This window comes from Lacerta agilis, chromosome 11 (genome assembly GCF_009819535.1).
Source record: "Lacerta agilis isolate rLacAgi1 chromosome 11, rLacAgi1.pri, whole genome shotgun sequence".
Lineage (NCBI taxonomy): Eukaryota > Metazoa > Chordata > Lepidosauria > Squamata > Lacertidae > Lacerta > Lacerta agilis.
In genome coordinates, this window is record NC_046322.1 from 32870978 (window position 1) to 32894882 (window position 23905).

The 23905-nt window shown below is 41.0% G+C and overlaps 1 protein-coding gene across 13 annotated transcripts in view; it reads right to left on the reverse strand.

Moving 5' to 3' along the window:
- Positions 1-23905, reverse strand: part of MEF2C (myocyte enhancer factor 2C) — a 169697-nt gene that overhangs the window by 51333 nt on the left and 94459 nt on the right. For all 13 annotated transcript variants that reach the window (XM_033163904.1, XM_033163903.1, XM_033163900.1 and 10 more), the window contains one exon: positions 21081-21284. In XM_033163904.1, the coding sequence (XP_033019795.1) occupies positions 21081-21284 (204 nt within the window). The remainder of the gene's footprint in view (positions 1-21080; positions 21285-23905) is intronic.

Genomic DNA, 23905 nt, shown 5'->3' on the forward strand with positions numbered 1-23905 from the left:
AAGTTTTCCTTTATTATTTATATCCAGCTTTTCTATTAAAATGAGAAGCAAAGCTGCTTACGATAAAAATTAAATGTACCGTATTTTGTATGAACATAATTAAAATACCCCACCAGTTCTTTTTTTTTTTTAAGAATTTTTAAAAGTCCCCCCCCCTCTCTCTCTCAAGCTGCGGCTACCTCTAGGGTGGAAACATCAGAATTATCCTTTGCCAGGAACTATTTTTAGAGCAGGAAATGATGTGTGATGCAGCCAGCAGAAACTGAACGGCAGAATATAATTACTAGAGCCTGACTCCCCCCCACCACCACACTTTAGACTTTGGAAGTAATACAGTCACTCTTGTATAACAGGCCGTGGAATTCTAAGTAACCAATATTTTGGTTTTGCATTTCATCTAGAGGGCTACACACTCCCAGAGATGGCACTGCAGGCAGAGACCAGGCAATGCTGACTCAGCAGAAAGCCTGCCACCAACTGAGATACCAACCCCACTTTTGACAGCACCTGGTTGTTCCTTAGAAGTTTCTTTCTTTTCTTTTCTTTTAAAAAGGTTATTAGAGGCAAGCTTTCCTTTGGGAGAATTATCTCCATGCCCCTGTCTGCTCTAAATTATTTTTACAACATAACAATAATGAATTGCCAGATTGACATTAGGAAGTGCAAATATGGACTCCCTTGAAAAAGCAGCCTTCTCCTTTCTCTATTCTAAATACTGTACCACACACAAAAATGGCACAAGGGTCCTCTTACATGCATTTGCCAGTCAACACACATGTAGCCCCTCAAAAATAGTCAGTGCTCATCACAGCTGTCTGGCTGCTTACTTGTTCATAACGGTTGCAACATACCAGTGAATAAATCCACAGAATTGATTCTAGTAAATTACAAAACTCTTCTACTGCAATGAATATATCTAATGGAATCTGTGCACCTTCAAAAAACAACAACCCCCCCCCAAAAAAAACCCCTGCATGTAAGATCACTGGCCTGGTCTTTAAACAGCTATTAAGAGTTGTAGGCGTTTTATCTGCTCATTAGAATGTCTTTAGTTTACAATGTGTCTGTTCACAGACATTCCCGGGAGAGAGCTGAACTAGAAAAATCCAAACGTTGCAAACGGAAACATTTATAATTCTCAATTAAATGTCTATTATGAAAATGATGAGAGGGAGAGAAGAAATTGTGGCAGTGTAAAAGGTGTGGCATGCAGCTCAACTGTCCACCTAGCTCACCAGGACAGACTCTACCCCATGTCCCTCCACCATGACAGGTAAGTAATACACTAGATGGGACTCTCTGCAATAGTGCTCAAGTCATGGAACTCATTGACCAGAGGGCAAAATGGCTCTTGGTGGTATTTAGTTAGTACATGGAAGCATCCTTTTTACAATGGGCCTAACTCTGGTTGGTGTTGGATCTGCTAGCCTAACAACTTCCCTCTTCTTGCTGAAATTGTTTATCTTTACTATTACTTTATAATATGTATCACTTACATTGTATATTAGGCGTGCTTATAAGGTGCTTGGGGTATCTCAAGAATGAGATGGGGAAATGTTTTAAGTAACAACGACAATCCACAGCAAGAGTAGGCAACTTGTGGCCCTCCATATGTCTCTGCACTCCAGCTCCCATCAGCCTCAGCCAGCATGACCAAGGGACATAGATGATGGGAGTTGTAGTCTAACAACATGTAGGAGAACCACAGGTTCTCCATCTTGATCTAGAGAGTCACTGCCAACCAGAGTGGCGATTTAGTCCAGATAACTGGAATAAATATACAGTATTGTCCAATACAGCATAAGGCAGTTTTGTAAGTTAATATGACTGAGGGGCAGGATTACAGTAATAAAGTGAGAGGGAGCAGTTCTTTGGTTAAAGCTACAAAACCACAACCTGAGTGTAGCCCGGGACATACTGTGCTTCTCAACAAAGCCCTACCGATATAGATCATGGCTTTGGGCACACCACTATTGCATTTATCACACTACACAGCCACAGAGCTTTTCAGTGCTTTCTCCTCTCAATATTGTTCCTTCACATTCTATAAATAAGGAGGAATTCCTCACCAGAATGCCACACCCTTCAACACTGATGACAATAGGGATGTCCTACCCCATTATTATTATTATTATTATTATTATTATTATTATTATTATTATATCCTACACCTCTGACTGGGTTGCCCCAGCCACTCAGAGCAGCTTCCAACATATATGAAAACACAATCGAACATTAAACATTTAAAAACTTCCCTATACAGGGCTACCACCTTCAGATATCTTCTGAAGCTTGTATTGTTATTTATCTCCTTGGCTCGTGGGTTGCATAACTCCATTCCCTCCAACATTCCTCTGATGAAAACAGGGACATCCTAGGGGAAAGCGGGACATTCCAGGATCAAATCAGAAACCGGGACAGCTTCTGTAAATCCGGGACTGTCCCTGGAAAATAGGGACACCTGGGGGGGTCTGGAATGCTAATCACAACCATTATGGTCTTCTCTGTCGGAATATAAATTTTGCAAGAATGTGCAAGATGAGGGATGATCTGTTTAGTTTTAGGAAGATATTGTTGTTAGATGAAAACTGATTCAGTAAAATATAAACTTTTATTTAAACATATGAAGTTCTTCTACTCATTAAATCCTATGTGGAAAGATAACCAACTGGATCGCTCTGTTCACACAACAAAGGCAATTTCAGGAAACTCCTCCCTCCATATGCACCTCTACCCTGCCAATATTGGGGAAACCCAGCCAGATGGGTGGGGTATAAACACAACAACAATAATGCACATCATTCCCAAAGGTCCCCCAGCTCCAGGATAGGTTTTCGGATGTAGTGAGATGGCAGAAAGCAACAGGGAAGTAGGGAAGCATTGTTAGAACCACGTAATAAATGCTAAGAGCACGGCTGGTTTACAAAGTTGAATGGAAATACAGGGTCAACACCCCTGCTGTTTCTCATAGCTTCGTAAAGCAACAGGCAAGTGAAATTAACAAGATTTTGGCCAGTTATACTCCTGGTATTCAGAACTCCAGGAGCAGCTGTGAAATAGTCAAGGGGCCAATGTTCATGTTTTTGTATCTATCTGAGAAGATACAAAGAGCAGCAAGAGAAAAAGAAAGCGGATCTACTTAGTGAGAAGAACACCAATGTCATGATTCTATGCTGTTTATTTGGAAATACAGTGTAATGATAATTATAATGCACAGCTGCGTCCACACTGGGCAATTACAGTGGAACAGCCACACTTTATTTCACTCAGTCCCCACAACACTGTTCTGCACTGCTCCAGCATCCCCCCCGCCTCCCCCCAACCCCCCTTGCTTTTAAAAATTCAGTGGAACAACTTTGCAGACCTATCACAATACTACTCTGTTTGGTTATGGTCTGTATAGGCTTTGCACACACTGAATACCCTTAAAGCACATTTGAAGCTCATTCTGCCTCAAAGAATTCTGGGCGTTGTAACTTGTTAACAGTTGCTGGGATTTGTAACTCTCAAAGGCGGTGGTTCCCAATTGGTGGCCCGTGGTCCCATTCACATAACAAAAACTACAAAAGAGATATAAAAATTTCCAAAAGAAGGGGGTCTATGTCTTGGCTTTGGAAAAACAGGGGCTCTGCAGTACTGTACTTAGCTATTTGGGAACCACCGCTGTAAGGGATAAGTGTTACAAATTCCGGCAACCGTTAACAAGCTACAAATCCCAGAATTCTTTGAAGGAAAGAACGTGCTGCAGATGTGCTTCAAAGGTATAGTGCCTACACAGTCATAGATTGCTCTAGGAATTTCCTTCACTATGACCTCTCTTTCTTCTGTCTAGAAACCAAATCTGTGACTTTAACCATTTCTTTTCCAGGTAACATGGTTGTTGTCTCCCCTGCCCTAAAAAATGCAGGGGCCAATCAAGATCGGGAATGGGGAGGTAGTAGTATCTAACATTTTCTCCCTATACAATAGTCCCAAATGAAAGGCATCTTCCCACCAACAAATGAAGCTGGAGAAAGGTTGACTGCCCTCTTAGCCACAAAGTGTTAGAAGTCTGGAAGTGATTTGCTTAACGCAGCTTAACGCACAGTGCAGTGCAGTAATAATTTTTTTTAAAAAGCAAAATATTTACTCTGCCATTTAAAACTATATAAGATTATACTATTTTTGTTCAGGTTCTCAAACACATTTATTTGCAAGAATAAGCTAGTTCAAGTGGTTCAGCTCCAGCTGTACAAATCACTGAACTTCTATTCTTTGTGGTCATATTGGCTGAAATATTTGAATTCCAGGATAAACCTGGTTCACCTAAATTTCATGAAGATTCCCCACTTAACCACTAACCCCACAGGTTTGGTGGTGGTTATTTCAGAGAAGGAATCAATCAATCAATCAATCAATCAATCAGAGAAACAGTTCTGGTTTTAAAGATTTCCTACCAAGTGGAAGGAACATTTGTTGGTTTCTGTGTGAGGAGCCATAACATTTGAATCTTCATTTCAATCAACCCAATTCATTTCAGTGGAACTTCCTTTCAAATTGATATGTGCAGGGTCATAGCTCTAAACACACCCTGCTCCTTAAGTTACATGTTGTTGCTTCAAATCTTCATCCTGGCCATGGAGGGTCTGACCAATATAGCCAGCTGTAACCTTCATATGAATTTAACTGTGAGCAAGTGAGATAAATAAACTGCACAGAGAAAATACATGGTTCTCCTGACTTAGCTGTTCGTCCAAAACATCCGAACAATACGGTTCTCCTACATCGCTCTGAACAGACAGAAATGCCACTCCATCAGTTTTGGAGTTTATCGAACAGGATCCTGTCTTTCATAAATCCAATAACGACAAATATTATGGCCCAGAAATGGTTGTTAATTGTTGTCCCATCAGGGAAGAAGAAAAATGGCTCAGCATAAAATTGTTGTCAAAGAGGTTTCAAGACTTATTTAAGGCTGCATTGAGATGGCAGCTGCTCACATTGCTGGCTGTGCAATATTGTGATCAAGTAGAAGTGAACAAAAAGGGACAGTGGGCAGGGGAGACACAGCAAGGCACTATTTGTGTGTGCTTGCACAATACATTATAAATTGTGCCAAATTCGTCATTTCAATACTACCATGTCCATTGCCCACATTAGGTCCCTGTTATACTTCTTGGATAGTTGTGGATAACGAAGTGATCAACAAAGGCTTCGTTCACACATCACATTCAACTATACTTCTACTAAAGCAGTGGTGGGAAAATGGATCTGGCCAGTGGGTCAGATCCCCAATACCTCCACCTTAGTTGGCCAACTTTGAGAGGTGGGTCAATCACTTGATGAAGCTCCAAGGAGGTACCTCTAACCGCTGATCAGCTGCTTCGCAGTTACAGGGAAGCCCTTCAAAGTTTGCTTGGAGGACACTATTTAGATTCAAGCTGCTTCTTCAATACAAAACATATTTCCTTCTGCAGATATCTGGGGGAAGGAGGGGATGCTGCGTTTGAAGTCCAAACAGAGTATTTCCCCTTCAGCAGAGGAAGCAGCTGCGACGTTTGCAGAGATAAAAATATTCCATTTGGAAGAAGCAGCTTGAATCCAAACCACTTGCTCCAAACATAGAAAGTGAGATTCCCCACCCCCCACCCCAGCCGCAATAGGGAGTTTCTGACAAGGAGCTCCCTACTGCAGCCAATCCCAGCAGAGCTTCCATTCTGTTCCGTTCACCTGATCAGCACTGAAAGGAAGCCTCACTTGCAAAGTAGCTAACCAGACAAGGAGTTGTCGCAGGAGCACAGTTTTCTGTGGACTGAATTCCAAGCTCCAATACTGTCCAGGAAATTCCTATTTCTTCCAACAAAATCAGCTAAATATGCTGCAGTATTTAAAAAGGAAAACAAAGCATAAAGGGAAGGCATGAAAATAATAATGCCTTTCAGTGGTGCACCCACATTCGAAATACTTGTTGCCCCATGTGAAAAATGTTATCCCAGCATTGGAGAAGAACAACCAGAATGATGAAGGGGTTGAATCACCTTCCTGTGAAAGAAGGGTGAAGCCTCTGAGGCTTTTTCACTTAGAAGAGAGAAGACTATGGGGAGTCATGACAGAACTTTATAAAATTATGAATGGTATATATATTTTGGATGGGGACAGATCTTTCTCCTCTCTCAAAAACTAAAGCTCAGGACACACCATGAAATTGTGCAGGTTCAGAAAATACATTATATGCAATGCAAAAGTAAAATGAGATCCTTTGTCATGTAGTGTATTGTGTTGTTATGGGGTTAGGGGATTGCACAGCCCTGCTAGTAAGACTTCTGCCAGACCATTCTCAGCTACTTGTACTTTGTACTATTGGTTCAGGAAGTGCAGCTCTAGTCAGAACTGTCAAATCTTGTTATCTGCAGGGGGGCTGACAGTTCAAGGCCTCTGCTAATGAAGACAATTAGGTGAAACCATTTATACCTGACAACATTTAGAAGCTATAAATGGAGACATCTGGAGAGAAGGAAATAGAGAAACACCTTGTAAATCCCTAGACAAAGCTTCAGAAAATAATTTGTCTTGAACTGAGGAAGAGTTCTTGCAAGCCAACATACAACAAACATAGTGAGTACTGGATGCTCCTTATGGAAGCTGTTATTTTAGTGATACATCAACAGCAAGAAGCCTGGTGTTTTGACGCAAATATGGGGTTGTTTTCCCCCCAGACTAACAATGTCACTGTCTGCTGAAGGGCCTGACCACAGTTAAGCATCTGCAGATACACTTTTGTTTTACAAAACGGAAACTGGGGCTGAGAGAGAGTTAATGAATGGCTAAAGTCACGCAAGGAGCCCATAGCTGAGTAAAAAATCGAATCTTTCTGTTTTTAAGATCCATGTCTAAAGTCTGCCTTAACTCTATACAGACCTACAAAGGCTGCCATTACACACCTCATTTTCATTCACATTAATTGCAGCTGTCTCTGCTTTCTCTTTACCTTCTTCTGACAGCCACTTTACTCCTCTGCCATTAATATCTAACAGCCTGCACCGACTTAAATATCCTCTGATCTTCTCCCTCTTTGCCCCCACTTCATGCTGGGGAAAACAGTTGAAAATCCTGTCTGCTTGTGAGGGACAGAGATAGGCAATGCTCCCTGGAATGTTGCTCTTGCTTCTCCAAAACCAATTTCCCTGTCTTTTCCCACCTATAGCTTTGTTCACATGTTACAATGAATACAGGTACAAGCTATCTCTACACGCCTGTGCTTGTGTGAAAGAGTGCACACTTGTTGTTTTGTGTACACTTGTAGAATGTAACATGCAGATACCTACTGTATGAGTACATAGCATGCCCTGCCAATAGGCACCCTTCATATTTCTGCCTTCTCTACCTAATTCCATAGCCCTCTTTCGTCGCATACTAAGCTAACTGTGGATCCAGACAGTATTAATGCACAGCATCCAAACAACCTGAGTGGATTTACACTGGGCTGCGAGCTAGCTGCACATCATACGCACATATACACATGGATGCAGAAATGACCCACAGAGTCCAAAAAGCAACCAGAGAGATAAAAGACATGATTAGTCTTACTGAGTCTGCATGGTTTTTACAGCACTGGATTGGGACATCCCATGACATGATTTTTCCTGTCTTATGGAATCAAAGAACCTTGTAATATAACCACCACCAGCCCAACGGCATCCTGCTGCTTTGGAGCAGAAGAGAAGGAACCAAAGGTACCACATGAAAAGAAGCCACAATGGCAATAAAAAGCCTTGCAGGGTGGGGTGGAAGTTGTTCGGTAGGTGTGTTCCAGGAAATATACATTTTAGGAATCAATGTCATGTTCATATATCATTAAAATAAAAATAAAAATAATGTGACTGCTAACCTACACATTTTATAACTGGTGGGGATTGGGGAGGGGGCAAGAGAGCGGAGCTGCGATTTTGCTGATACGAGTTTGAACACACTAAAACCATGTAATAACCAATATCAAGTCCCTCAATTACAGGCACTGGAAGCATACATTATGTGCTTTTTACGTTCGGTCATATTCTACATATGGTCCTATTGTGGCAGTGAATTTTTTTTCTCTCTCTCTCCACACACAGCACACAATCCATTAGGAATTGCTTCTCCGTCAAGATTTTGATCTCCTTTGAGTCAATCTATAGCAGCTGCATGTTGTTTAAAATACTCTTATCGACTATTCTATAATTTACTTCCTTTGAACAGCCTCTGTGGTGTAATGCTTGATCAAAGAAATAAACTCATGCTTTAACAACCCTAACGTAAAGTGCATGCACTTTTTTATATATAATAGAGCTCTATAAAATGTAATTATAGTTGTCTATAGGTTGCACAGGATGATGTAAATAAGTAGGTTTGAGACTTTTATAATGCATGCATATCCAATACATCAAAGATTTTCACTCTTAATGCCAGCTTCTATTGCAAAGACATTAAATTATTCAAAATAAAGTTGGGCAGACTTCTTTTACTGGTACATTTACTTGGTCATTAATTTCTAAGCATAAAATAAGAAGATCTAGGCTGATCTGCTGAAATGATAAAGCATCTGGATACAAATCATTATTGTATATTTAAACAGCATTGAACAATTAATATGTATGCATTAATAATAATTTAGAATTGTTTATTCTCAACATAGTTCACAGTGAATCATTGACCCTACGATTATTAAGTATCTGGGTTAATAAAGCAAATGTAACTGAAACTTTTACATGTTTTTTTATATGAATTTTATAATTTGTGTTAATTTCATCTTGAGCTTTAGGTAAACCCATGCCATACATTTAGAGACCTCTCAGAAGGCAAATGGAGTCCAATCAATAACATCTACTTAATTCATAAAGAATGGATGCAAATTATGCAGAACACAGATAAATAATTAACATTTGTTTACTGTAACAAAGGGGGAAGTCAGCATATTTTGAAGTTTAACCAAGTTTTTGCCAAAAGCATAAAAAATGAAGGAAAGGATACTAAGTCAAGAGCAAGTTATTCACCCTGAATTTAGGAAAACGATGAAGGTTGCTACATTTGAAGATAAACAGTGAAGCATTCTGCCACTTCTTGTGGATATAGTTGCACAACTGCCAGGACTCTGTTTCAACAGCTGCCCCATTCCTCATTTTAAAAATGTCAAGACACTGGCCCTCATGGTTGGAGAGAATAACCTGGAAACATGTCAACTCTATCTGCTGAAGTCTTCAAAATTAAGCTCTGGGCTCTTACTGCCCCTTCTCACCTGCACTACACCCAACAACTGCAGTCTGATAAGTTATCCTTGCCCTCCTAATATCTGGAGGTTGCTGTACAGAATTACCTGTTATCCCATCTGTTTAGCCACATTGCTGATGCTTTTAGTTACGTTTTATAGATATTTATGGGCTAATTTTATTGCATTTTATACTTGTAAGCTTCCCTGTTGCATTTTATGAAAGAGAAGATTAGGATTTTTTCCAATAAACAAATAAATCAAAGGACAGCCACTCTTCAATTCCCAGGGCTTTTGATCCATCCCTAAATGACATGTTCTATATCTTAATGAGCCGAAACCAGGCGTATTACAACCAAGATATCTTAGTGTTGAAAAATAAATTATAAACATCCTGAAAATTAACTTTAAAAGTTTAGGAGTTTTGCTGAGAATGCTTAAACTCTCATACAAACTCCTCTATGGTTTGTATTACATCTGCACCAATGTTTTTGCTAATAAGAGTTAGTGTCGTAACATTAAACCGCAGTTACCCATCTGAGAGTGGAGGAGAGGAGCAAATAACCGGGAAACTTTGTTAGCACCTCACCTGCATCAGGCCACTGTGGGGTTTGGCTACCAGACTGTATACCAGAAACAAACAAACAAAAATCTTCAGAGATTACCTTAACACTCATTGACCTAGTTTTCATAGCTCCCTCATTCCTCCCTAGTTGCTGTTGCACAGCACCGAGCTAAGCCATGGGTTAGCTGAGCATGCTGTGCGAACTTGGACTCGTGGTTTAGCTTGCCTGTTCAAACCACAAGCCATAAACCAAGAACAAACCTTGGTTACAGTACGTGGTTAACACACACACACACACACACACACACACAACGATGATGTGGCACTTCTAATTATCTGTTGAATAGTACCTACTGTATAAACAAATTTCACATAAACAAGATTTGCATCTATCATGCATAACAGGAATGTCTTAATGATAAAGCATAGAAAAATGAATTTTCTGCTAAAAAAGCTGTCTCTGCAACACGGAGATCACTATCTAGGTTGGAAATAGTTGCACAGAGTTGTGTGTCCTATTTTTCCATGCAAGCAGCTAAGATTCAATATAGGAATTCAGCCTTGGTAATTACTAATACACCACACAGACACAATCACACCCTGTTTACTGCATAAAGAGGTCACTTGTGGTCTGCCTCGCCTCCATTACAAAAAGCAGTAGCTGTGGCGGGGGGGGGGGGGAGGAGAGATGAGGGAGGGTTCCAACATGCAATGACAAAATTCCTCAAAAGAAGGAAAGAGACTAAAAGAGTTAATGTGCATAGATACAAGGGCTCTGATTCTTCTGGGGTGATTTAAGTCCCCTCTCATCAATTATTATTGTCCTTTGTCTTCAGAGTCTTATCACCAGCCGCATTTACAGGAACTGCGCATAATAATGCACAGTCCCATGTAACCTCCTGAACTCTGCTGACATTTCTACACACCCAGCTGGTATATTTGTCATGATTACTTTTAATTAAAAGAACTCCAAAAACAAAAGCTCAAGGAAAGGCCTTTGAAAACAGGCTGCAGCTTTTAAGATTTCTGCTAGTGCTCTGTGTAAGTAAAAAAAAGAAAGGAAAGGAAAACCAGGGTCCACTCAGATCATAAAACACCTCCTTCTCAACCCACCCTCCAAACTTTGACTTATTTATTAATGTCTCTCCCACACTGTATGTGCATCAATATGGTATTGATTTTGTATTATCAGAACCAAGTGTTTTGTGTTATCAGAACTAACATGTTTCCAAACCAAGAGCTTTTTACATACATGCACCCCAAAATTCTTTGTGGAAGAACCCCAAACAAATGCAAGCAGGATAAGGAATCTGCCTAAATATGGTATAGAGGTGCCTAATGGTCCCTCAGATTAAAAGAATGCTATTTATTCCAGTTCCTTCATTTAATCCTACTTCATAAACAGATTCCTTAGCTGCTGGGTTTTGAACACTGAATGCGAAAAACCACTCTGAGGCGATGCAAGAGTTAATTAGGAAATTATAGCAACCCACCAATTTAAAACTCAAAAAAAGAAATGCCATTTCTCTCACTTGGGCAAGTGTTGAAAGCAAGGCCCGCACGTATCCCAGCATCAACGAGTTATTAAATTTATAAAATGTTAGGTTGTATCTCAGTTGCACACACTGCCACTATGTATCTGAGAAACCCTATTTTTATTTTTAAAATATTTTTTTTTTAACTCTGAGGAAAGCGGGACCAGGGCAGAAGGGAGACGGAGGAAGGCTTTAGGAAAAGCCAGCTATTTTTGACAGCAAGTTAGCTTCTGTGAAACAAAGCCTTGTCTTTCATAAAATGTTTACGACTCTGTGAAAAAAATATATCCTTGGGCTAAAATGTTTATTGGCACCTAGCAGTCTGAAGAGAGCAAGTGAGGCCTGTGGCTGCCCACCCCCCTTTTGGAGGGCACTTTATCATCGGCCTGCATTCTCAAAGGGATCTCTGAATGAATAGAGCTGGATTACTCAGCCTCCGAGTCCACGCCCCATTCCTCTCCATTTTCCTTGGCAAGACTGAGAACAAACCTATTTTTAGCTAGGTGGTTTTCTATTTTTAGGCAACTACCAGTTAGAGACATTTGTTAGGAAAAATTAAAAAAAGAAGAAGGAGCAAAGAAGCACAAAGGGGGGAGGGGGAAATTGGAGCTTCCTTTTTCTCATATTGTAAAGCAAGCTTTTCAACCTGTAACTCTAGGCATTTCAGCTGCTTCCAATCTTGGAAAAAAAGAAAAAAGAAAACTCAAAAGTTCAAGGATTTAAAAATAAACCTAGCCTCTGGCAAATAGACCAAAACACAACAAGCTGTTACTATGTGAAACAGTGACTACAAAAACAAAGAACCTTATCCAATGATGAGATTAGGAGGGAGTGGAGAGAAAAAATGCAGAACAAAACTGTAGACCTATTAGGTTATAAGAATGTTACACAAATGTGCAAGATTTTTTTTTCCAGCTCCTGAGCCAGCTCTCTTATGCCTTGAAGAAGAAACACTTATCTGTGAAGCAGAAAGAGCAGAGCATGATGCAGACTCAAGACCGTGCTGTTAATTTTAAAGCACTCCATCCTACTTTTGCCTCATAGGATGGCTTACGAGAGTGGAAAAGATAGGGCAAATGCATGGGTCCTGCTTGCATAAACTTACATTCCCTCCCACAAAAATTAAGGCAGCTTCCAAAGCTGCCCCCCATTAGCTTTTACACTGTCTCTGTGGTTGCCTAACACTAGTCAAAATCAACACAAGAGCCTTGTGGCACCTTAAAGATGAACACATTTATTACACCACAAGCTTTTCTTTTGGGAACAAAATCACATTGATCCTCATTGCTTTTGCAGCACGAGACTAATATGGTGACTTCGCCGGAAGCTTATTATGTTAGGATGTTGTTTTGTTTCACAGTTAATGGTTCGGAGTTTACTGCCCAAGTCATAGGAACATAGGAAGCCACCTTATACTGAGTCAGACCATTGGATAGTCTAGCTCAGTATTGTCTACATTGACTGCATGTGGCTCTCCAGCGTTTGGGACAGTGGTCTTTCACCACCCTACATGCTGAGGACTGGACATGGGACAGATGTTCTGTCTCTGAGCTGTGGCGATTCCTTATATCTATTCACAATGTCAGCTACCCCCCCCCAATTTGCCCCCCAAATTCAGTCAGTTGCCAAGTCATGTTGCTTCTCACTTTACAACATTCCTATCAATTCCTTCAGCAAAAACACTTGTCCATATTCTGGTTGTATCTTGCCTTGACTACTGCGGTCTTCTTTCCTCTGGTCTTCCATTTTCTCACCTTTTCCCACTTGCATCTATTCAGAATAGTGTGCCAAAACTATTCACTTCTCTTGTCACTCTGGCCATGTGATAAATCTCTGCACCAACTTCCTGTCCATTTCCAGATACTGTACAAACCTCTTCTCAAATTCAACTTCCCCGGCCTTTCCCCTCCTTATCTCTCTGTACTTATTTCCTGACACATCCCTTCCTGTGACCTTTGCTTGTCCGACTCTACATCATCAGCTCTGCAAAAGTCTCCTGCTCCCTTTTCCTTTGCTGCCCCTTACACCTGGAACCACCTCCTGCAACGCCTCAATGAAACTCACCTTTTCTGGGAAACCTTTGGATCAATTCCTTAGGGAGGAATGCAGTGTGGCACTAGGACAATCATTTGTAAGTGCAAGCATTATAGCTTGCCAGGCAGAACAGTCCCTGCTCTCACACCCACAAGGTGTTCTGGGGTGGCCTGATCCCCCTCAGCTAATTTCAAGGGCACAGGGACCATGCAGAGGGGGGGGGGAAGCCCCTTTGTGCTAGCAGAAGTCGTGGCATAGGTGTCCACTAAAGGGACTCAGCAGCTTCACAGAGGATGAGGAGGTATTGGTGAGATGCTTTGCTTCATTGCATAGTGAGATGTGCACATTTCTGGGACTCTGTGCATCTCATGCTCCAGGGAAGATGTAACCATTTTGTTCCATATTTGATGGAGAGGCATATCTTCCCTGCAATTTTGTCATGTGCAAGGCCTCTCAGAGCAAGAGAACAAAGGTTCACAAGTTGAAATAGTGAGAGGTGCTTATTTACTATGGATACACAGATAAGAGTCTTAATTGATATAAAAAAGGCTTTCAGAATCTAATTAACCTCTCAGCTAGTCATTAGCTCTGTGACCTTTAGAAATAATTGACAGAGGGGATTTCTTCCTCCTTCATCTCATTCATAACCTCCTCCCAGGTAACTAATCTTAGGTATGCTATAGGATCCATTGCAATAAAGGTCTGAGGCAACAAAATGTAGTAAGTCAATCAGCAAAATGGGATGGTGTCATTTCTTTCACACATAATGTATCACTTACGCAGCAAGTCACATTGGTATGTGCTCTTTAAGAAATCTAAATGGCAGCTAGTGCAGAATGGTTGCCAACTTTTCAGAATACTGAAGTTGTGACATTGAACCCTGCATTATCCTATACCAGAGGGTTCCCCTCTCAACAGCTCGTATCTGTTAAGACTATATTGTTGCTTATATCAAATCTCTTTAATTTTCAGCAACAACTGAACTTCACAGTGAAGGAATTCATCACCCAATGTAAAGCAAGCAGACCTCTTAAGAAATGCTCATTGTAAACTGGCACTGGTTTCATATTCCTCCAGAAAATATGGGTTCTCTTTCCAGTGACAACAGTCACATTTACAAACTTGTTTTGCTTATATCTCACATACACAAGGATTTTTTTGTGGCAGCGGCACAACACCACTGGTGCAGTTAACTTTTGCTGGAGGTATATGCACTCAACCAAGCATTCTTATTAAAAGGCAGCTACATCTACTGTTGCTAGTAAGAGTACTTAACAGTGTGCATATCCAGCAGTGACCAACGTCACTGCTGCTTACCTGGACAGAGCTGGCGAGGTCCCAGGTTGTGGCAGTCTCACCAGGGCACCCTGCGTGGCTTCCACCTTACTGCTGTGCTCCCCTGCCCCAGGTGCATCCAGGAAAGCAGCAATGATACCAGTGTCATCAGCGTGACTCCAGGGCTCCATCCCATGGCACTACTGTGTATATCCTCTCATCAGAGATTAACTGGCAGATGAGAGAGTGTCATGCCACATCAAGTCTCCTGTGAGAGACTGATCCACGGGGCTACTTTATCACTAGTAATAATATTTATCACCAGTAATAATCATTGTCATCAGGGATAGAACTACCACTCTACTAAGTCTTTGAGAGTGTCTGCATGACACATGAAGAAAAGAAGTACTGTCAGTACTAGTCACATATGACTGGTGTTGTATTGTATCCATGATGATTATATATATGAGATCACGGACAGTGATGCTTCTGAATACCAGTTGCTGGGAACCATGCAGGGTGGAGAGTGCTCCTCTGCTCAGGTCCTGCTTGCACGTTTCCTGCAGGCATCCAGAACAGGATGCTGGACAAGATCCAGCAGGCTCTTCTGATGTTCTTATGAAAGAGAGCATGAGATTGTAAACTCACTGAGCTATCTTACAAACTTCATATATCCATTATGATCTACACCAGTGGTTTTAAACTTCCTGTCTTCAGGGAACCCTTTCTACACTGGTTTATTTATCTCCTATGAGTCTGTCAAGGAACCTCTGCATACTGAAGAAATATGTGGTATATTCCAGAATGTGAACTCAGTTTACACAGGTTATAAACCGGTCTTACAGTGGATTTCACTAGAGCCCTGTGTGTACTGAGAGTTTGCCTATTGGACAAACGAAACTCTTCTTTGGCTGATGGTAGAAAAGATTGGTAGTGGTGAGCAAATGCATGTCAGTGAAACCTGTTACTCACCATCCCATTATTGACTTTTCAGGAACTATAGGCTCCTGCATTGAAATCTGAATATGAAGGTTTTGTCCACATGGTTTAAGGAGTGGCGCCTCCTGAGTGAGGAAAAATTTAGTGCCTCCCCTAAATATTTATTATTTTCACAATAATTCCTTATTTATTTATTATAATTTTGCAACCCCTCGGCACCTCCCATGCCGCCCTAAATCCAGCGCTGCCTCTTCCTTTCTCTCATTTGCCTCAATTTACGACTTCTAGGGCTTATCAAACCAGTGCATCCCTTGGTTTCAAATCCTGCTTTGTAGACAGAGATTAAACTACAGTTTTCCAGATTGGATACAGCAGGAAGCTGCAATTTAATAACCATGACAGAACAGTTAAAGTTCAGTGGATGAGGATGCAGCACTCAGGCACCATGGTTTCTTAAAAGAAGCATGTTTCTTCTAAACTAGACCATTATCTCAGTAATGCTTACAACAATTCTGTACAGTGGAGCAGTCATATTCTCAGCATGTTGCAGAACTGGACATAGCAGCACTGAGATTGAAGTGTGCTGAAAATTACTTTAGTGAATTGATGGGCAAAGTGAATTTGACATGGCAACTTCCTGGCTCGCACTTCGCACTCATAATATACACATTTCCCCCTAACATGAGGAGTTAATGTACATTATTTTCATTAATATATGCATTTTTATGTATACTTTCTTCTAATATATCCATTTTGATAAGCATTGTGTTGTTGGTAAACTGCATCACAGAATTAAGAGAAGTGAGTATCTCATCGAATAATTATGTTTCATTTCATGCAGTGAGGTGAGAAGTGTGAATTAGGCAGTTTCTCATTAAAAATAAAATAAATAAAAATTGAATCCCCCCCCCCATCTCTAGATAACTGTATGGGAGCATCAAAACTGTTCAGCAGAGTGAGTTGTGAGTTTCCAAAATGTTTGAAGGGGATGCGGGAATGTGTGTGTGTTGTGTCTTTGTGTCTGTGTTTGTGTAATTAAGGAGAGAACTGCTGAGAGGGAGGTTCTAGAAGGGAGGGAAATGAAATATTTCAGGGAAGCAGGGAATTTGAACTATGAAGTAGCAGCCATGGACTTGGTAGAAAGGAGTGGGTTGGCGAGGACAGGAAAGGGTGAAGCTTTGTGAGAATACCAGAGAAATAAAAGATTGATTGGCTGGAGGTAACGAAAAGGGTGAGCGATGGTCTGGAAGGAAGAGAGAAGCATGATTTATGTGAAAGACGAGAGAGAATGGAAATGAAGAATCAAGAAAGACCGATGTACAGGGGATGGGAAAGGTTTGCAGTACTCTGTATAACAAGGGATGGGAATTGAGGAGGCAGTCATAGAGAAGAAAACACAAGATGTCAAAGTGCTACAATTAATCGAATGATTTAATGTGCATTAAAAGTACAGTGGTACCTCAGGTTACGAAGTACAGTGGTACCTCAAGGTCCATTCTTAACCCGAAACCGTTCTTAACCTGAGGCGCGCTTTCGCTAATGGGGCCTCCCGCTGCCACTGGGCCACCGGTGTGTGATTTCCGTTCTCATCCTGGGGCAAAGTTCTCAACCCAAGGTACTACTTCTGGGTTAGCAGAGTTTGTAACCCGAAGCGTTTGTAACCTGAGGTACCACTGTACAACCAATGAGAATGTGGTGCTGGGGGATCAGGATGGACAAATAAAACCTTAAGTAATAAAATGTTATCCTGAAATCAATAAAAAGCCCAGATAATTTCACACCAGATGCTAAAGCCTTTAGAGTCCCAAAGCAAATTCATTTCATAGGTAAAACTTTTTTTTAAAAGTCTGTTCATTGCTAGTAAGGGCAACACTAAGAGTCTCCAAATGTATATTTTGATTCACTGTTAAGTGGGAGGAATGATTTTGTTAGCAATTTCAGTAATAACTATTATTATTTAGAAGGTCAAAAAGTTAATCTGTGATGATTATTTTTTGCTCTGTCGTGTCTAATACCTGAATTTGCTATGAAAACCCTGTCAGATAAGCAAAGGATATCAAATCTCTATTTTCTGAAAAACCTGGGAGTCAAGGGCACATAGTCCCACTGCAGTTTTCCTCTGACATTTGATAGCAAGTACTCTGTGTTATTAGCTCCAGCAGAATCCATTGAAGATGAATAATAAATAAAATAGCTTTTAAAATAAATGGATGCACATTGCCAGAGTGTGTTGTAGGGAGCAGTCATGTTTGGATCTTGAGAACTGAAAACACACTTAGTTCCCTAACCCCTCCATGCAGTTCCCACATATATACTTTACAAGAGAAATTGCGCCTAATTATCCTACTCTGACCGAGGCCATGCTTATAAGCTGCTCAGTTTGAATAGGCTAAGAATTGAAACTTCATTTTAGAAAGAAGCAGAACATTAGTTTATAGGCTGATCACAACACATGTGCTCAGCATCACTGTGAAGTAAAGAAGACTCAACCACATATCAGATGCCAATATGTGGCAAAAAAGCAGTATGGATTCTGTTAAAGCAGGCATCAGCAAACTTTTTCAGCAGGGGGCCGGTCCACTGTCCCTCAGACCTTGTGGGGGACCAGACTATATTTTGGAAAAACAAATAAAAATGAATTCCTATGCCCCACAAATAACCCAGAGATGCATTTTAAATAAAAGGACACATTCTACTCATGTAAAAACATGCTGATTCCCGGACTGTCCACGGGCCAGATTTAGAAGGAGATTGGGCCAGATCCAGCCCCTGAGCCTTAGTTTGCCTACCCATGTGTTAAAGTCTGTTAAACAATCACAGAGATGAGAAAAGAAAGAAAAAGAAAGAAAGAAAGAAAGAAAGAAAGAAAGAAAGAAAGAAAGAAAGAAAGAAGGAAAGAAATCCCGCCCTAAATCCTGCAGTATGAAAAGATAAATATCACTTTCTTGGGAGAACAGTTTGCTCATTTTGGGTTAGCATTACAGTATATGTGAATGAGATCAATGTCAAACAATGCTGGATACCTTAAAAGAATATGATTTCTGGTTTTCTGAGGGATAGGGTTTTCTCTTTTTTTTGCATTTCCCTGGCGTATTTAAATATTTAAAAGACAGCAATTCTTTATTCTGCACTAAGACATGTACTCAAGCTACTTTCGTGTGTGAAGCTGCCTGCCTCTTCAGCTTTTGTTTTCTTGCTTCATTGTACTAGCAACAGTGATGCTAATTATCAAGTAAAACAATATAATTACACTGAAGTTTTTCCCCCTCCTTCCCCCTAATGTAAAGATTCTACCCCCCCCCAAAAAAAACACCCACACACGCTGCAAAACTATTTCCTCTGACCCTGAAACAGTGCTGAATCCAGAGTGACCTCTGCACTCTGTATTTCAGTCTGAATATAGAAAATCACATCCTTTCAAGTTAGTAAGCTATTTTAGCCGCCAGCAAGCCATATGGAAGAAACAGTACTCAAGGCATTTTGTCTCTCTTTTGTGTGATTATCGCTTAACCATTTGAATCTACCAAAATGATTGCCAACGTGTCCCTGCGGCTTTTGCTTTTTTGGTAGAAAGAGCCTGAAACCTTTGTTGACACGAATCTGTGAACGGCCACAACTGCACGGCCACCCAACTCACTACTGCACATCCTGTCACAAAGCATAGTTGCCACATATTATTTACTGGCCAGGCTGAGTGGTTGAAGAACTAGCATATTAGCTAAGGTAAAAGTTAAAGGACCCCTGGATGGTTAAGTCCAGTCAAAAGCATCTATGGGGTGCGGCACCATAGCTGTCAAGTTTTGGATTTGAAAATAAGGGATCAGCACCTTCACCTGTCCCGGGGACAGTCTACGGTTCTCAGGGACAGTCCACGCCACGGTAATCCCCCCAGGCTACAAATTAATTTACACTAGGCTACACACCATCATCTTTCCCCACATTCATATGTGGGATTTGACTGGAATAACACATGACTGGAAAGGTTTGCAGTTCCACAAACATAGGGTGTGCACTGCCTCAAAATAAAAAGAAGTGAACAAAAGAAGGCTCACTAGGGGGCATTGCTGAAAAATGTCAACTTTGTAACCAGAGGTTCAACTGAATAGAAGCGTGGCCTCTTTCCCTAGCATGGTCCTCCAGCTGCGCGGGCGGGGAGGTGGGTGGGTGGTGGACTCTCCTCCTCCTCCAGTTCCTCCCCCTCCCTCAGCGGTGCTCTAGGGAAGCTCTGCTCTCCCCGGACTCCAACTCTCCTTCTCGGACACTCAGCTTGCCGTCCGGCCCTGGTTCCCCGCACCACTGGTGCCACAGGGTAGAGACATGCATGGGGAGAGGACTATTCCCTTTGAAATAAGGGAAATTTAAGGGATATCAACAATCCGGGATAGCAGCGGGAAACGGCTTGGAATAAGGGAGTTTCCCGCAAAAAAAGGTAGACTTGACAGCTATGTGCGGCACTCATCTCACTTCAGACTGAGAGAGCTGGTGTTTGTCCACAGATAGCTTTCCGGGTCATGTGGCCAGCATGACTAAACTGCTTCTGCTGGAATGGAACACTGTGATGGAAACCAGAGCACACGTCGTTTACCTTCCCTAGTACTCTGAAGACTCTGAACCTTCAATACCCATGCATTCCCTAAACCTTAACCATGGTGTCTGGTCAACCAAAGAGCCAGCATGGTTGGTACAGTTATCACAGGGAAGGAGAGCACAAACTTCTTCTTTATGGGACTGCTTTGCGCACTTTTGGATTTGCATTAAAGCATAAAACCAAAAGTGCAGGAAGCCACCAAGCAGACAGGCACTTAAAATTCTGGCTCCACTGAAATCAGCAGCAAAACTCCCAGAGATCGTTACATTGAAGTAAGTATTTCTCAAAGACGGTTAAGGCTGGTTAGGGTGACTCACCTATCTGTTTACATCTTTACTTAAAAGTACTGTCATAAGATTACAGAGTAAATCAATGACAGCAAACAAGAAATACAATGCATTTGGGAATCAATGCTCTTCTGGGTTTTCTTTTTCTTTATTTGCAAAGCAACAAGATATTTATTTCAAACCACACTGAACAATACATTAAGGCCAAATGTGTAAAAGGCCTGGTTTACCTTACATCGTAAGATTTTTACATGATGTTCAACTCGCACTCACATTAGAAAACCTATTGGATCGCTAACTAGCTACCTAACTCTCTCTCTCTAATGTCAATCCATCGTTTTAAGAAGGTGATGGCCTGTATTATTGTGCTTGACAGTAAGAAAGGGTTTCTGCACTGGATGGAAGTGACTTCTTTATAAATATAAAATGGAAGCAAAATTAATCAAGGGACTCAAACAGTGACTCAAATAGTACATTGCTTTGTCCTTTATTCCACAGTTTTGTGAGTTGTAGAAAGAAACACATGTAGCTATTTCAGCTGAACGTCATCAAGTAACTGACATGAAGGAAACAAAGTCAGTATGAAACTTGCATGGCAAAGTATAGGTGGGGGGAATTGCAAGAGGTGTATTCTTACCTCAACAATATCTGAATTCGTTCGACTCTCGTGTGGCTCATTGTACTCTGTATACTTCAGCAACACCTTGTCCATATCAGTGCTGGCGTACTGAAACAGTTTGTTGGTGCTGTTGAAGATTATTAGAGCAATCTCACAGTCACAGAGAACACTCAACTCGTAAGCCTTCTTCATTAACCCAAATTTCCTCTTCGTAAATGTCACCTGAAAAAGAAAGAAAGAAAGGGAGAAATCAGGTCCGTCTCTTTTGCTTTTCATGAAATGTTACCTTGCAGTTGCTGTAATTTCTGGGCTTTAACAAATTCAGGAGGGAAGTGAAACAGCCAACCTAAATATAGTACCAACAAATAATATAAATATCTCTGGCATTTAAGTAACCGAGGAAAGACATATGAACAATGCTTAATGCTCAAGAAAGGCGAGAAGCATAATGATTAATCTGGGCTGGGTGTCTCTGCTCTTATTTACAAGTTCAAAACACTGGCATTAGAACCCTCTGCGTAATAAGGCAATTCAACATACTTGGTTGCCAATACACAAACTGTTTCATGTATTTTCAGACTCATGAACTTTTGCTTCTCACTTACTAAAATTTGCCACAGTCCTAGCAATATTTTTAATGTATTCTCTTCCAAGAGAAGAACAGACACCTTTGCGTATGCCGCCAATCTGACTCCATCTTAGCTTTGAGGAAACCCTCAAATATACAAAGGATATCACTTTCATTTTATTATTTATATTTCATTTAGAGATATTTACATTTCATATATTGTAGCATTTTATTATTTATATTTATTTTGTTTTTAAAAAGTTGTATCTGTTTTAATTTATGTCATGAGCTATTGAGTCCTGAACTGGGAGAGGCAGAATATCAACAAACAAACAAACAAACAAACAAACAAACAAACAATTCTGCCAAAAACCTTAAACTTATGCCAAAAACCTTAAACTTATATTCTTGTGTGAAGTGTGTTTCATTTGAGGGGTTGATTTGGGACCTCGACACGCAAACTACGATTAAAGGTTGTTTGTTAACCATGTTTCATAGCTAGCTTATAAACCTTTGTTCATGTTAACCATAGCCTAGCATTATGTGTGAACCTGGGCCCCCTTCTTAGCTAAGGAACTGTCATTGATACAGAGCCATGCTTGAAGAGTGGCAAAAAAAATTCAAACTACTCTCAAGGCTCAGCTGCTCTTGCTGGGACTCTTAACCACTCTGTGATGTAATAAACCAAGGCTGAAGTGATCATCTGCCAGACAACTCAGCTTTAACTATTGGTTATTAAATTATAATTAATATTAGCTATAATTAATATTAACTACGGTTTAGTACTATGTGTGAACCAGAGCACTGATTGACAGTGGCCATCAAGGACCTCAAACAGGGGTCTTTCTCAGCCAAACTGGATATCCTCTCCCTGTACACATCACAACAGTGGAGAATTCTGCATCCTACTTGGGACAGGGAGAATGGAGATAGTGCCCAGGCAAATGATCATCGCAACTGCATTTCTTTGTATGTTAAATTTTTGTTGCTCTACCGTGTATTGCCTTAACAGGAGGAAGACGTGCACATAAAAACTGGATAAATTTCTTGCCTATTTTAAAGTGACACTGTCCACAATAAAAACAACAGAAAGCTTTTCAATATAGAACAGTATGTTCACTTTTTCTTTATACAGCATTGCTTGTTTGTGAGATAAAGTCCACTGCAAGTTTCTACAGCAATTTGCCAAATCAAAGACAGCTATAGTAAAAATCATAGCACTACAGTACACACGGGGCAAGGCTACTTAATGATATGCTAGTTACTATCAGCTCTTTAATGCTATAAGTAAAAGTACCTCTGCACATGGATCTCTGCTAGACGTAAAAGGCTCCAATGTACAAGGCTCATAAAGCTGTCGTTTTATCTTCTTACATGCCTAATGCAGGCTAATGCTAACAGCAGCCCCAGTCTGCCATGAAATCTCGGCCGGTCATGCCATGGAAAACGTGACATTAAGTCTGTCTAATCCCACCAGCTAGTCCATCTAAAAGAAATGTGGCCAGATGCCAATTCGCTGCACATTTATTTTCCACAACAAAACCCAAATGAGGTTCTGTGTTGCCATCTCAATCTTCCTGTTCCCATTACAAAATTATTTTTTTGCTAAAGGGTTGCAGCACCAGGATGGAACTCTCTCTCTTTCTCTGCCCGCTTTCAGGGGTGGTTTGAGCCACCATCTAGTCAAACCTGGACAGCTGGATTGAACCCAGTTTACAGCTACTAACTATCCAACAATTTTGATGGAGTGCAACATACGACAGCTATTATCTATTTTGCCAATATGTATGCAGCAAAGTCCAATAACAAATGATCTAAGAACAGGTTTGAAAACTGAACAGTTGTTCAATAGTGGGACTGAATAGGCTTAACCAGGCTGTGGACTGGGCTACCTAATGACCACAGCCATTAGGTGGTCATTAGGTAACCCAGTCCACAGCCAGGGCCAGAGTGTCCATTTAGGCAAACTAGGCAATTGCCTAGGGCGCCAAAATGGAAGGGGCGCTGGCCAGGCTTGGGCAGGGGGGCATGGCGGGCTAGCAGCAGCTTCTCCATTCAGCGAAGAAACTGCTGCTTGCCTCTACACCACCCCCACCTCCCGCTAAAGCAGGCTTTGGCGGGGCGCGGGGGGTGCCAGAAGGTGGTCTGTCTAGGGTGCCAGAAACCCTAGCACCGGTCCTGACCACAGCTTCCTTTGAAAATATGCTGGGTTTGAAAAAAGCAAATATCCATGTGCTGCTATCCTAACCCCAACCCCTAGTCCATCATTTCTTTT